Raw genomic sequence first — 17,088 nt, forward strand, 5'->3', positions numbered from 1 at the left:
GTGTCATCAATCTTCAGCCATTGAGTCACTCTTCCGTATTTGACCAGTCCACAGAAATTTTGACTTGAGTATGCAAATTGTTTCAGACTCTAATAAGTCCTAAAACCTGAGCATACTCTAAAGCCTGTGCTATGACCCCATCACCTAGCTGACGTGTGATTAGAAAGTAGCAACTCTGCAATAGCCATTAAGTCATCAACCAATCCACTTCTGAATTTGGTTCCTTTTCTCTACTCAGACTCTTCCACCCATCATAGAAGTCAGCAACACCTTTCTTCCAAGTAATTAAAAATGTGTAGACCAATCTATTTCTATGGGGTCCATGTTTCGGAAAGGTGATAAAGAAGAAGAAAAAAGGCTAATTATAGCACTTCAGGACCCAATGGCTCAACCACTCACTCTCACAAATAGTAACCTATACTAGCACTGTTTTCACGCTGAACCCAATCTTTGTTGTTCACACTCTTTCCCACCTATTCTCTCACACGCTTGTCAAATTTGCAATCACACTTGGTAAACTACAAGTAGCTTCCCCGTCAACGCGTGGCCAAATAAGTAGTTCATGACGGTGCCTTCTCCTCCGACCAAATAGAAATACAAGAGCTCTAAATTTCCACGTTACATCAAGTACAATGCCTCAAACTTATAGCCTAAACCTTAACATGGAGGTTGCATCGAGTACATTGCTTTAACGTGTAGCATAAAGGACAAAAGAGTGGTTACGAAAAATCTGATGTACTTGCACACAATGTCACACGCATTAGCACAAATGAATCGTTTGAAATTATGCCCTGTGCGGGGATACAAGGATTACAGGTTGCAAAATCTCTAGTCTGATAAGGAGAATGGCAAAAGAAAGTTAAAAAGTGATGAATTTTACTGGCTGTTAGTGTTTCACATTTCACAAAATTCTACGCTACAGGTTGATGTTAGGTGACATAACATTCCTAGTCTTTACACCCTCATCATATAATTTTCGGGAAAAGAATCAATAGGAATAAGGAAACATTGTTCTACTTTAACTCCCTTTATCAGGGTTTGAGTGTCAGTCTGATACAATGGAGACTGTACCACTGGAAATGCTGCCATGACTACTATCACAGAGAGCCAAAGCACGCTCCAAATTTGCCACAATATCAGCCATTGTTGGTCTGTCCTTCCCCTCCAAATTTACACAATGCATAGCTGTATATGCCACTAGCTCCACTGCCTCTGTCTCATTTAACTCTGGTGGTTCAACCCTTGGGTCCAAAATTTTTGCCAATTCTCCTGCCATAATAACTGGCACTGCAAAGTCCACCAAACTCACTGGGGTGCCTCCATTTTCGTCATTCTTGAATATTGCTCTCTTTCCTGTTAATAGCTCTAGCAGTACCACTCCAAGACCATACACATCACTCTTTGCTGTCAATACATTTAGACCATAATATTCAGGATCAATGTATCCTACTGTTCCTGCTGCCTTCGTTGGTCGATAATCAAGGTCAGATTCTGGACTCATCAATGACAATCCAAAATCGGATACTCTCGCCGTCCAAGTCGCGTCAATGAGAATGTTTGAAGACTTTATGTCTCGGTGAATTATAGATGGAACTGCGTAGTTATGGAGATACTCAATTCCTCGCGAAGCATCCAGAGCGATTTTGATCCTCATTCGCCAAGAGTTCACGACACTGCTACTTTTATCCACATTGTTTTTGTCATGCAAATGATCATACAATGCTCCATTCTTCATGTACTCATACACCAAGAGCCTCTCGTCTTTCTCCTCACAGAACCCCACCAGCCTTACCAAGTGCTTGTGGTGTAAACGGGACAAGAAGGCCAATTCTGACTCGAATGCGCTCTCTTTCTCTTGAAACTTCTTCATCTTGGTGCCTGTTTCGCCCCTTTTGATTGCCACCTCACGGCCATCTGCAAGTTTGCCTCTATAGACGACGCCATAGCTTCCGGCACCAATCTTGTTCTCAAGGGAGAAATTATCCGTAGCTGCAACAAGCTCAGCCAAGGTGAATTCTTCAGCCCTTTCAGGATGCTTTGTTGATGAGGTTCCACTCCTTTGGCGTCTCATTATCCGCGACCCTTGACGCCTAATGGTGGATGATCTCGACGGAGGACTAATACTATTGCTAGAACCACCGCCACCACCGTTTACACTGCCACCTCTAGTGATTGTTGGCTGCACAGAATTGTGAATTTTCTTCTTCCCTAAACAAACCCCAGTCCATAAGCAATAAATCACACTGCATATCCCAGTAACACCTCCCACGCATCCAACAATGGCAAATGCCAATAACCCTTTGGTGAAGGCACTTGATTGAGACGCAGGTGGCACCGCCACCACAGGCGGCGGCGCCATTTGTGGTGGTTCTGGCCCTGGCATTGGAGGCCAACAAGGTCTTGGCTTACAGATGTTACCAAAGCCAGAACAGAGAGACTCCGATTGAGGATATATCCCACATTCACTGCAGGAAGATTGAACACAAGGCCCTGGAAGTATAGGAGGCAAAGGAATTTCATAACCTGAAGTATTATTAGCCCAACCAGGACCCCAACAAATAACTGAAAAATTGTTAGTCGTCAATCCACAAGTAAAATTGGACCCAGAAACAAGAACCTCAAAAGAAACACCTTTTGTAACATTAACCTCAAACAACCCTCTCCCGCCCCAACACACGACAGAACCATTGGATCTCCGAATAGCACAACTATGCTCAGCTCCAAGAGCCAAACCAGAAAACTCCAAAGCCCCTCCTTCAGGAACGTCAATCTGACCAAAATCGTTACTTCCTCGACAAACCAAATACCCACTTGAATTCAACCCACAAACATGTGACTCCCCAGCCACAAGACTCGCCATAGACACGTTCCCAAACTCACTCTCCATTTTTCTCGCTCTAGCCTCAACCCCCCAACACCGAACCCAATTACTACCCTTCAAAATTCCGCAAGAAAAACCCAACCCAGATGAAATAGAAGAAAACCGGTCCGACCCAGAAGGCAATTCGAAGGCGGCATTGGTTCTCCAACACGACACCGCTCCATCGCCGACCGCGGTGGCGCAAACCTGGGACTCCCCGAGGGCGAGATTCTCGAATAGAACAGTGTCATTGTTGTAAAGTCTCTTGCTTTGGAAGTAAGAAAGGGTGTCCCAGCAGAGAAGAGTGTAGTTGCCGGACCGGAGGCCGCAGAAGTAGCTCAGGCCGCCGGAGATCGCGGAGAACGAGATGTTGGGGGCGACGGCGACGACGTGGCCATCGCTGTAGCACGCAATGCGCCGTGTCGGCTCCGATGCCACCACGCCGCATACGGCGGCGGAAGTGACGGCGAGGGTGGAGGCGGAACCAATGGCATGGGAGGGTGACAGTGAAGAGAGGATTAAGAGGGTGGCAGTGAAGAGGGTGAAAGTAACGGCGGAGAAGAGTGAATTATTCTTCTTCATTGAGGGAAAGAATGGGTTTGGCGGTTGGGGGTTGCGGCTGTTTCTGCATCGTTGGCAGAGAGAATGAGAGAGAGAGAGTTGAAGAGCCTCAACTCTCAAACTTCGAAGGGTACGGTGAAACTTTTCAGGGTGTTTGTTGCAGACTTTGTTGTTGACATCAGATAACGTGGATTTAGAACCAGTTTTGGAGATCGGTTTTTCTTTTTCTTTAGGCCAGTGTTTGGTTCGTAAATAAATTTTTCACACTGATTTTTATTTTTCAATTTTGACAACTCAATATGTAACAACACTCATACGTGGAATAGTTTTTTTTTTAATTTAGTTTTATATTACAAATGAGTATATTTTAAAAAAAAAAAAACAGAGAGATAAACAATTATTTAGTTTCTGAAATCTACTTGAGCAATTCATTCAAGATTACTCTACTTAACATCTATTCTAAAAATATTTTATTAATTATTTTTAACTCAAATATAAAAAATGATTAACAGTTATATTAATAAAAAAATTAATAAATATAATTTATTTATAATGATTTTATTTAAAAATTAATATTTTATTAATGTGTCATAATTGAAATGCAGTATTAATAATTAAATAATTAAAACTAATATCTCTGTTAATTGAAGACTATTGATGAAATGTTGAATGTAATTCAAATTTTCTTATGTTTGAAACCATAGCTTATAATTAAAATTCGTCAAAAGATGGTATAAATATGTGGGTAAAATAAATTAAGGAGTTATTCACATACCCACATCCATTATATTGATTACTTTTTTCGTTTTCTGTTTAAAATGAAAAGAGTTTCTCGTTTCGCACTGTTACAGAATTAGAATTTACTCAGTTAATAGTTATTCCTTCTGACAAATAACTGTTTATAACACTAATTTATAATAAATGTTTATTTAAATATTTAAAAAATGTGATACTTTTGGCATATTCTTTGGTTAAATTCAAATGTGAAATGCAACCGCAGAATCATATATTCAAATAACATGATCTTTACAGAAAAAGAAAAAGTATGAAAGGGACAGAAGATGAGAAAATTGAGAGAAGTTCTTTCTCAATTTGCTGGCTACGGAGACTTTACAAAATAGTTTATATATATATATATATATATATATATATATATATATATATATATATATATATATATATATATATATATATATATATATATATATATATATATATATATATATATATATATATATATTTTGAAAGTACTGTTTTTTGTTCTGTTATCTCATCATGTACAAAATACGATTTAAAAGCGTACAATTTAAAATAAATTAAATATGACACGTACAATTAAATTCGATTTCTCTTATTTTCATCACATATAAATTCATGTTTGGAAACTAAAAAAAAAATGCTTGAATTGGTAAAGATAGCACGCCAAAAGAAGTTTTTTTTTGTCCAGTACATCTCTACTTTTCCTTGATAAAATGATTTTTTTTTCTTTTTCCTTTTCTTAATATAAGTTTACCTTCTAAAAGAGATATATTAGAAAGCATGGTTATAATTAGGGGTGGCAAAACGGGTTGGGCCCAACGGGCCAACCTGTCAGCCCGTACTAAAAGGAACGGGCTGGGTTGAAGATTTCAACCCGTCAGTTTGTTCTGGCCCGTCCCGTCCAGCCTGTCAACTTGACGGGCCAAAATACGGATCAGCCCGTCCTGGTCCGTTGGCCTTTTTGAAAAAATAAAATAAAATAAAAATAATTAAAAAGATTAATTTTTTAGATTATATATTTTAAATGTATAAATATATAATAGTATTGTAATTTAAATCATTAACACCTACAAATTAAGTTTGAATTATTAGTTATAATTGAATATGTAAATTTAATAATTATTTTAACTTATCTAATTAAAAACATTAACTAATCAATTAAAAGTTAAAATAATATTTTATTTGATTAAATATGACTTTAATAATAATTTATATGTATATATAAACAAATTTAAAAAATAAAACAAATTAAAAAATTTGAAAACTAATTAAAAAAAAAACTAGACGGATCAGCCCGGTCCGACCCGTTAGCCCGTCCTATACGGGACGGGTTGTGACTATTGGCCCGTTTCTATTTGACGGGCCAGCCCGTCCTGACCCGTTTTTTGATGGATCACATACGGGCCGGGCCAAAACGGGCCGGGTTTGTCACCCCTATTTATAATATTAAAAATGTGCAGGTTTAAAATCCTTTTAACATATTAACTATTTATATACTCTTGGCCTGCACATAGGGATGGAATCTTAGACATTATAGTAGTGAGATAAAAATGGAGAAAGAAAGAAATAATAAAAAATAAATATTATAAATTTGTTATCAATTGCAGATAAAACTAAATTAATATATATATAATACAGAATCTTAATATATTTCACCAAATCAAAACTATGTCATCTAATTTCATAATTTTGTATTATGTTCCCATGACCACAGTAAAATACATAAATTTATATTTAAACACATCTCCCATACTTCATTTACATAATTTTGTATAAATTTTATTTAATAATATCATATAAAAGAGTAATTTTTAAATTAGTAATGTTAATGTTATACTTTTAATTAAATTTTAAAAAAATCATAAATGCTCATTATATGTATATTTATGTTTTAGTGAATAGTTTAAAGATTTTATATCGATGAGATGAATTCTCATTACACAAGAGGAAATTTGACTTAACAAACTTATTTTGTGATATTAAATTAAATTTAAATTAATTTTTTAATATGATATATATTAAAGTATATGTTAACAAGCTTTATTAAATTTATCGTCTCGTCCACAAATATATAATCTTACAAATGAAATGTTCATGGATATGTGGGAGGTAACGTTTATCACCTTAATTGAATAATTAACATATCTTTACAAAGGAAAATTCATCACTCAAACTCAAGCTTTAATATAGTTTGATTTCCCACCCATATAGCTAGAAATGTGATAAAAATCAACAAGTCTTACAAAAGAACAAATTATTTTGAGCAAAGAGTATGATCATTAATGACAAAAATATTATTTAATTGACCACCATGACATTTCTACCATACTCTTCAATACAAATAATAGTAACCATAGTGAAAAACACAACTTAATACTTAAACAAAAATTGCATAAAACAATAAATAAATATTTTAAACATAAAAGTTATTTTAAATTTACAATCAAACTTATACAATGATACATATACAAAAAACATGAAGCATTTAAATGTGCACACTATTTAATTTTTAAAGGGTCCTATTTAAAATTTGAATAAATTTACTATAATTTTTGCCTGTATTCATAACTTATATGTTCATTAAGTATATTGGTGAATAGAATTATGATAAATAGACAATTTTCTTAAACATATTCTTAAATAATTACATAACGAGAAAAGCTTTAGATAATAGTGTCAAAATTTATTTTTAATGTTTTTTTACCTAAAAAATGAATCTACAATTATCACATGGGAGATACTTAATAAATTTCAGATTTTCTATCTAATTTTATTTTAGGTTTTTAATAAATATTTGTATCGTTTTACGTATCTAATAAATTAAATATTTTAGTTTAAATATTTTTTTAGCTGCATATAGTTCTACTATTCTAAAATTGTAACAAATAATTTGTAGGATTGATAAAAGTTCTTCAGTAGATTCTTTTTTACCTAATATACATCATCATATGAAAAATATATTAATTATTATGATATAAAATAGATTGAAAGATAAAAAATATTAAAAAATCAACATATTTTTAAGAACAAAGTAGAGAAAATTATTTTTTAATAAACTTATGCCAAAAATTTATAATTTAATGGTATAAAATTATATTAATATTTATTTTACAATAATTGATGTATAAGAAATGAAATTATAAAATTAAATATTATCATGATTATGTTTTCACATATAAAATATTAAATTATGTTATTGACTAATGTACTTTCATAACATTAAAAACCTATGCTTACCAACTGAAAGAAATAATCTGAAAGAAATACAGTCTAAATCTGATCAAGATTGTGTACTTTTATAATTTTAGAAAACGTCTAATTAATGATTAAGGAGATTTGGAGCCATCTAAATTATCACAATCAGTTAAAAAAATAAAACATTTTGATCAACATTCGAGTGAAGTAAAATTTTGGTTCTTAAGTCTCGGTTTGAGATCAATTTATTATGGTAATAAATAAATAAAATGAATTTTTTATAATCTCAAATATGTTAAAAAATTATTATTAAGAACTAGTAATTTATTAATAAATAAAAGACAGAATTAATTTTTTAATATTGTCTATCTTACTACATTTAAAGAGACACACTTATTATTGGAAGATCAACTATACTTCTGATAATAAAAAAGGAAATCCCATATATCATAGAAATTTAAATTCTAAAACAACCCTAATTTTGAATCGAAACATAGAGTATTATATATGTACTAATTAGGGGTGTCATTGCGCGTTTGGGCCACTGGGTCAACCCACTTGTCCATCAAGGAAAAAACAGATCGAATTATTGAGATTTTCAACCTGTCAGTTCGTTTTAGTTCAATCCGTCAAAAAAATGTCGGATTGGGTTGACATTTTTAATCTGCTAGCTTATTTTAATTCGGTGTGCCTAGTTTGTCAAACCGGCAGACCAAAGGCGGGTTAGTTCGCCCTTGGATCGTTTTTATATATATTTTTTATTTTTAAAAATAAAAAATAATTAAAAAATATTTTTTATATTATATTTTTGTATAAATGTAAATATGCAATACTATTATAATTTAAATCATTGACACTTACAAATTAAGTTTTAATTATTAGTTATAATGTAGTAATTTAACATTTAAATATAATAATTATTTTAATTTATCTTATGATTAAAAGTTTAGAAAGTATTTATGTGATTAAATATGCTATAAATATTTATTTATATATATATATATATATATATATATATATATATATATATATATATATATATATATTATAAATAAAAGATTAGAAAAAAGGATGGTGGGTCAATTCATTAGTCTGCTGACTGACGAGACAGGTTTAATTTTTTTGGCCTATTTTTTACGACGAACTAGTTTGATTCGATCTATTTTTTGGTAAATTAAGGATAGAGCAGACTAAAACCAAAACGGATCGAATGATCCGTTTTGTCACTCCTATCTAAAATTAGGTGGTTTAAAGTGGATAAAAATATTCTTTAAGAAAACTTTCATTTATTATTGTGGTATCGTATCTTAATATATTAAAAACAACTCAACTTTTTCAAAAGTTTCGTGCCAAAACCTAGTGATACGTCTTTTCAATAAATAATTGTAAGTGCGATGAGTTAATTTCACACTTCAACACATAATATCTTAAATATGGTAATTTTAATGATGTTCGAAAAATTTGTGGTGGTCAAAATATGGATATATTAAGTAAGGATTCAAATCATTTCATTTTCTTGTCTTCAACTAAGAACTTATATTTTACATACTTAAAAGTCTCACGTCATAATTTAATTTATATGCGTTCCCTTACTTCATTAAGACACATTTTTAATATAAAATTATTCGTGTTTAACAAACTTACAATGATTTGAACATGGTGAATTCTTAGTTTGGCTGTCACACAAAGAAACTTTTAAATTTCAATTATGTACAAGTTGCTTCAAATATATTCTGCATAATGTTGGAAAAGAAATTTTAAGAAGCAAATATTATCAAAAAGAATAACAAGAAATTCAACTCTTGTCCACTGTAGATTTTTTTTGAGTATCTCAAATTATTAACGACATACATTCACGCGGTAATCGACTTAATCTTGTTAATAATTTTACTATTAACAATTATTTTAAATTATTATTTATTATTATAAAGTCGTGTCATACTTTGTCACTTCATTAATTAATGAAATATTTTAATGAGAATTAAAACCGTCATTAGTAAATAAATATATAAAGTCCTTCTTTAATGAAATTAGAGATGGAGACTATATACAAAACTCTAAGTGTATGAGCTTCAATTCAATATTTATATAATTATCAAAATAATTACCCCACCTAATCCTTTCTAGAAATATTCTATCCAGCTTCGAAGATGTACGAACAAAATGTTGGGGCCTTAATTTCAAACTTTAACATATAAAAGGCAATACAAAACAACCAAGTAGGTTTGTTTTGACCATTATTTGTAGCACAAAACAATAAAAGAGAAAGTGCCAACTATTACGACAACTAAAATATGCATACCACGAATCATACTCAGTTCATGGGAAGCCAAAGATTATGGTCAGAAAAAAAAAACAATGAAAAAAGCGACACTATAAAACGACATAATGTGTTGTAACTATAATCATGGCTGCTGCAAAAGCCTGGTACAATGGGAATGCTAACTAAGTATAAGCCATATGTTTTTTCTCCAATAAAACATAGTTAAATACTTTATAATATGTCATGATGGAACGTTTATCATCTGGTCAAAAGCTATATTTTTGTTAGGCACAATTTTTTTATTTAAAAGTATAACAGTCCAAACACTACGATTCGATTATGATCCGGCCTACATAATCTCTATCACGAAACAATTGATCTCATATGCAATACAATTAAATCCTCATCATAATCAAATATTATAATTTGTATAAAATTTTAGGTTTGTCTATTCTTTTTAGTAAATCATGTCTCCATTCTACAATCCATATGCACAAACGACGCGCGCTCAATCAATTTTATAACACCATGTCTTCTCCTTTCAGTTCTAAGTGTGCTACTTTTGATGAAAACTTTTGTATTATCTACAAAGGTTAAGTCTGATAGAAGATATTAGTTTTACATCATTCATTAAACTAAGATTAAGGCTTCGTATAAGATATATATTAAGTTACATTTTTAATATTTGAATTTTTTTACACAACTATTTAAACATAAATACTAATTAGTAATTAGAGTAAAAATGAAACACGCCCCATTGATATTATCACCAATATCTAGGTATGAAGTGAAAAGGAGACATTTAGACAAGGCAACTGAATAGTGTTGGAGAATAAATAAAGGGTGTGGAAGCAGAGAAGCAGAAGCAGACACAAAGTGTGAAGTTGAGAATGAAAAGGTGTTGCTTTTTGTGAAGGTTTTGAGGAATACTGGATAGAGGTTACAAGGACATGTCAAGCTGTCAGATTGCAAATAATTGTTTTATATTCTATCTTATTTTTACAACCTAAATACATAAGAAGATGTTGGGTTCCATTCAATCATCAGATAATTCCTATTTCTCAAACACAAGCCATATATGAACATACTCCAACTCATATTTTGGAGGCATACTCTCAAAAAATCAAAATAAAAAAATTTAAAAATTCTAAAAACTAACACGTGACATCCCATTTAACACCGTTATTACACCACTAACGAAAAAGACTTGATTACATCAAATTTTTCAAAATAGAGACCAAATTAAGATAAAAAAATATTAATGGACCAAATTAATATTTTATTATGAAAATAAATACCAAAAGAAATAATTTAACCTATATTTTATTTTGTTACATCTATTTCTCCAACTGTGAAATATACGTTTCCAACATGACCTGGATAAATCCATCCGAAGCTGTAATTGTCTAAATAGTAAGTTCACTGTAGACAACATCCATAGTTATCCTTATACGCAACTTCATACTATTTACTCTCAACTACTAGAAGCAAGGTAAAATACTATAATTTATGATACGAGTCAACAGAAAATACAGAAACAACTCCAAGTTAAGCACGCAATGTGGTGGCAGAATTAAAATTGTTCTCCTTATTCAGAGGCCAATCATAGCTACCTAACACCAAAAAGTTTCTCCCACGCTTGTCAATGTGTCATAGCATTCTGACTGCGAGCGACTAATAATGTAAGCTGCAGCAGTTGAATTTCTAAAATGACATAAATTATGCTAACGACCAGAACCACATCATCAGTCTTGAAAGTTTAGAAGTAATAGTAACAACTGTCTTGAACCCCCCACCTCCCTGAACCCTTTCTTGCAGTCGTTAAAGCAATTGACCCCAAATAAGGAAAACTAGTTAGTTTATATTTATTTAACATGCTTCACCAACACTGCTCATAACAAACTTTGCAACGTAACGAATGTTTAAACTGATGATCATTGATAATAATTATACAATGGACTAACAAGATACTTTCCAACAGACTGCAAGCCTATAAACAAGAATCAGAATTCTGACAATCTACATACACAAGTAGTGAACTGATTTAACTTCAAGAAGCAGCATTTGAAACCTTTGAGTGATCCAAAAACAAATTCATGCTATACAAAGAATCTATTTCAACCAATCAGCAGCTGCCCTTCCAGCAAAATAACTAAGAATTTCAGCAAAAGGAAAAAAAAAAAAACAGACCTTAATGGCAAACTAGTTTAATCCTACAAAGTCCAACTAGAAGCCGGAATCCCTTGTTTCTGGAACCAATCAGGCATGTGGAACTTTTCATAGAGCAAAGGTCTTACATCATTCAGCTCAGAAAGTTGCTTGAGAAGGGGTAGAATGACATCTAGAAGCTGTTACACATCGAAAAGCGGGAAATGGTGAGCAATTCATCAAAACATTATGAGGATTTTTTTTTAATTTATTTTGGTAATGGTGGCTTTAATTTTCCAAAGCAAGTAGTATCCTTCACCTGGGTGTCATGTGGTTGCCCAGCCGAGAAAGGAATGCATGGAATTCCATTTACTGGTTGCAATACAAAGCTGAAAGGATTATTGTCTACAATTACAATGCGGCAAAGATCCTTTGAAATGCAGGTGAGATCCTTGACATGTTCCCGATATTCCCTGCAAGCAACCAGCATTTATAAGAAAGCTTATACAAATTCATCCAGCAGTCTCTGAACTTAAAACCTCAAGACATCCCCATAGTAACTCAAATAAGTTTAAATTCCATAAATGATTTTATAAAAAATGTAAATCCAAAATTCAACTGTGGCCTTGACTATGCAGAACAGAGTCTACAACTGACAATGGGAAAACTAATCCCAGGCATTACTCGTGAGGTTACCGTAGGTGGGGATTTGGAAGAGTTCAGCTTGTGGTGACAGCTCCCACTATACCAAGAATGAAAACACATGCAAACCAACTAAAAGCCAATTTCGATAAACATCTCAACATACTAGCTGGAAAAGAAAATGAATCAAATTCCTTGTCTATGCATAAAAATAAAGTATACACTTCAATTTACAAAGAAATTTGATTAAATTGCTTCTGAAAATTTTGTCAAGGTGCATAATTGATTTTTAACATACGAGAGGTTTGGCGCATCTCACCCATATTTATCTCTAATGATTTTTGTAAACATACAAAAGAATCAAGACATTTTAGCAAGAAAGTCCATAGCACATAATCCCTAAAAACTTCAAAGATATTATAAAAGCCATCCAGATTATTTTGTTTTTGGTAAAAGGCTAACGCAACCACTCTCTGAATAACAAAAAAAATGGAATACAAGATATATCATTCATCAAGACTAAGCACTCCAATGAATTTGAAGATACCAAACATGCATATATATGTGTCTGTAGCACACATACAGATGATAAAAAAATAACATAAACATTTAGTTGAAAACAAAAATTTAGAAATAAGAGATAATTGCTGCACGGTTCTTCTATACCTTCATACTTTTAACTATAAAGCCAACTGCAGTTAAATTTAGAAAATTTTCATTCAGACCAATATAGCCAATCATCAATAAAATATGAAGGCAACAAATTTGCTTCAAATATCAGTGCCCGTGTCTGTTTAATCAGTTTTGTCAAAATTCAATGACTGACCCTCAAACTTAAAGAGGTACTGGATTGGAAACAAGAGAGATGCACTCACGTGCTAATTGTTGAGGGCCGATAAAGCCGTAGACTGAATCGATTTTCGGCGTCTATTCTGTCAACAAGGGGTCTAGCATAGCCTGTGAGAATTCAGAGGCATATACATTGAACATAATTCCCAGACGATGAATATGGACAAATGTATCAGCTAAGTATTTTGAGACAAACCTTCAAGACCAGCAGTGAACAGCACCAAGTCAGCAAATTCACTCAGTTTCTTTAAGAATTCCTTCAACCCAGGGCGTTCAAATACTGTAACATAATTGATTTTTGGTTTCCCCTCTCCTTCCTTGAAAATCCAACATGCCCGGGTGAATGATCGATATTCTACATATTGCCAAATAATCAGATGCAAATTACAGAGTAACTTACCTTGTCTATCGATACACATTCCAGCTCAAACCAATTCAAACCACCTTCGATTGCTTGAGTCCGTAGAGCAGCTGGCAAACTTGATGTCTCATATGCACATACCAGTGTTTCATCTAAGTCCAGCACCACCTACAAGTACCCGTATAAGATCAAATCTACACTAGCTACAGGAAATTAAGAATAAAATAGTAACAATATTTGGAAAGAAGAGAGAGTAGCAGAAGATCAGAGGACAGGAAGTAGCAGAAGAAAACAACATAGAAAATAACATCCTTAGTATTCTTCAAAGAGCTCATAAAAAAGAATACACCATATACCACTTTTCCCTTTCTTCTTTTTCTAACTAGTAAAAATGTTACAAACCTGTATGTTATTCCTTTCTATTCAGAAATTTGATGCACTCAAAATGTTAAACATAAAAAATACCATGCACCTTATATTTGACATGGCCCCTCTAACTTCAACCACAAACTGAGAAATACATGGAAGCATGAACTGCACGCCAAATTTGGCATTTGCAAGCTTTTGCAAAGTGTGCATGAAAAGATCGGGAAAATTAACACTATAAACAACACAACGAGAGTAGCAACACATTAAACATTGATGAAGAAGATTTAGAAACACATCAACATTTCTTACAAGAACTCTGAAGCAAGCAAAAGAAATCAACAGACACCAGAAAACTAAAATAAAATAAAACAAAAAAAAAGTACAAAAACAAGAAGACAACAAGCAAGCGAAGCTGCAGGAAAAAACGAAGTTCAAAGTACAAACAAAAGACAAAGCAAACCATCTTCATCCCCAAAACACAGATTCACACTCTCAGCTATCTTTCTATACAACAAGTATTCCTATTCACCTCCTTAAACACACATACATACTTTATCATCCTCCTTAAACCCTACTCAGATCACAGTAAAAGTCAGAAACAATTTTTTTTTTTTCAAAAAATACATAACAAGAAACAACAACTCCAGCAGTTATATATATTAAACACGAGAGGAATCAACAACAACTTCGTCTTCACTTCAGTTAAATATCAGCAAACAGAAAAACAGCAAAAAATAAAAAAAGTAATAAAACAAGGACGGAACAGTAAATACCGTGAGTTTTTGGATGGGACGATCGGCGGGGGAATAATCAACGGCTGTGATTTCAAGAGCGGATGGAGGAGGCGAATCGTGTTCGACAAGCTCAACAGAGGGAAGAGGCTTAAAGGAAGAAGAAGACGAAGAAGATGAAGAAGAAGAGAAAGAGAGTAGAGGGTAGTGACCTAAGGCTCTTATAATCTGAAAGAAGATCTGAAAGAAGAAGGCCAACCAACTCAACAGTGCCCTCCACACTTGCTGAGTCCTCGGCGAGTACACCTCCGCCTGAGTCAACTCGCCCATATCCAACCAGCAGATAGATAATACCCTAACCCAACCACCCAAACCCAAACAATTTATAAATCGCTTCTTCTGCTTTAAATTGCGTTTGTGACGTGCTTCGTACGGGTTTTATTAACAGTCTCTCTCTTCTGCGTCTGATTTTCAGAGAGATGTGGTCACGGTGGTGCTTCGACGAGGTCTGCAGAGAGAGAAGGGGAACGATACAAAAGAGAAAGGGAGGGGAAAAGCCAACGCAGAACACCTCACGCGCTGCGGTTGCGCGTGCACACCTTGGTGGCGCGTTAGTCACCAATGGCTTCTAGGTTTCTGTATTATTTAATAAATCTGGATTTTTGGATATTTTACTTTTTTCTTTGTTCGTTGGAAATTGATTGGTTCCCGTTAATACGACTGTCTCAAAAACCAAGATCGCTTTCATATGTTATTAAGTCCGCGTAAAATCGTCTTTTAGTCTATATTATTTTTCAACCACGTAATATTAATATCGTCAAACTAAAATGATCATGTACATTTTATTTTTAGTTTTAAATTTTAATAAATATTAAAAGTATTGATAAGTACATTGACTTACCAAAAGATGTACTATGTCAAGATCCAAATTTACACGATTAAGAAATGTTATGAATTAAGGTTGTATGTTGAATTTTGTGTCATAATTTTACTACTTCACTGTGTTTAATTTAATGACTTTAGTAATTCAATTTTGGTTTTAGTTTCTAATTGCTGCTACGGAAAAATAATTATTTTTCAATAAAAACATAAGTAGTGTTAGTGAAACTTTACCAAAGGATCTCTTTAAGTAATGTTGCATAGTTAAATTATCAAAATGAGTTGTTTAAAAGATATACAAATACATTAAAATTAGCTAAAAATACAAAAGATCAAAATAGTATTCTTGTTTTAAAATGATATTTATGTTCATAGTAACAATATTTATAACACTATATATAAATGAGTTCTCTCATCTTTTATATACTTTTTTTTTTTTTGCTTTTTTTTAATGATAATTATTTTTTCCTATATATTAGTAACATGTTTTTTAAATTTTTTTAAGTGTTAACTTTTTTTATGATAATAAAAAGTAATAAAATTATTATTAGTTATTAAAGTTATAAAATTAAATATAAATAACTGTACTTTTTAGATAATTTTTTAATTACAAATTTTATTAAGTTTAAAACAATAATTAAATTGAAAAAGAATTATTAATCTAAATAAATGATCACTTAGATAATATTAATAAAATAATGATTTTAATTTAGAAAAATGTATCTAAAGAGTAAAATTGGAAAACAAATTAAAATAATAATTAGAACATATAATAATAATTTTCTTCCATCGATTATTTAACCTTTATTTGTCAATATTTCTTCCACATTAACTCATTACAGTCACATTGTATTCGAGTTGTATTTTTCTATGTTTTATATATTAAAGAAGGCTAATTAAAACATATGTTTATTTACATGATTTTTAAACTGTAGTATTTAATGGTGATTCAGATTATATTTTAAATTTTAAAAAATACAAAAATAAGTAGTTAGTAGTAATTAAAAATCACAACAATAATAAGAATGTGAAAAATATCAATAATACTAATATTATAATGATACTGCACTAAATTGTTAGAAGAATGGTATCAAATGTTTTAATTAATAACCAATAAATAAAATGATAGATGAATTTACATATCATATATTTCTATGTATTTTTTCCAAAGCAACAACAATCACCCAAATAGAAAAACAAAAAATTTTAAGATAAATTTTAATTCCATACCTAAATTTAGATATACCAAACATTTTGATCCCATTATAATTTGTTCAAAATGATCGCTATCAACATTTTGCTAACACTCTCTTACTAAGAAAAGAAAAGGATGAAAATAAGTTTCAAAATGTTATAAATTACGTTTAATTAATCTTATAAAAGATTATTAATTAATGTAAGAAAATTATAACTAAAGGAGGGAATGCAGCAATGTATGAATGATTGAGGCGCGTGTGAGGGAGCGTGAGGA

The 17,088-nt window shown here is 31.9% G+C and overlaps 2 protein-coding genes across 2 annotated transcripts; both read right to left on the reverse strand.

Annotated features, from left to right (window-relative positions):
• Positions 1-859: 859 nt before the first annotated feature.
• LOC114193360 (putative serine/threonine-protein kinase-like protein CCR3) lies at positions 860-3,648 on the reverse strand. The gene has a single exon (XM_028083121.1). It carries the CDS (start codon positions 3,440-3,442, stop codon positions 1,046-1,048), a length of 2,397 nt encoding a protein of 798 aa, XP_027938922.1. The 5' UTR covers positions 3,443-3,648; the 3' UTR covers positions 860-1,045.
• A 7,893-nt stretch (positions 3,649-11,541) lies between these two features.
• On the reverse strand, positions 11,542-15,373 carry LOC114194751 (CTD nuclear envelope phosphatase 1 homolog). The gene is made up of 6 exons (XM_028085142.1): positions 14,781-15,373; positions 13,678-13,806; positions 13,474-13,594; positions 13,304-13,385; positions 12,106-12,259; positions 11,542-11,986 (listed from the first exon to the last, which is right to left on the reverse strand). Exons 1-6 carry the CDS (start codon positions 15,066-15,068, stop codon positions 11,852-11,854), a joined length of 909 nt encoding a protein of 302 aa, XP_027940943.1. The 5' UTR covers positions 15,069-15,373; the 3' UTR covers positions 11,542-11,851.
• Positions 15,374-17,088: the final 1,715 nt, after the last annotated feature.

This window comes from Vigna unguiculata, chromosome 8 (genome assembly GCF_004118075.2).
Source record: "Vigna unguiculata cultivar IT97K-499-35 chromosome 8, ASM411807v1, whole genome shotgun sequence".
Lineage (NCBI taxonomy): Eukaryota > Viridiplantae > Streptophyta > Magnoliopsida > Fabales > Fabaceae > Vigna > Vigna unguiculata.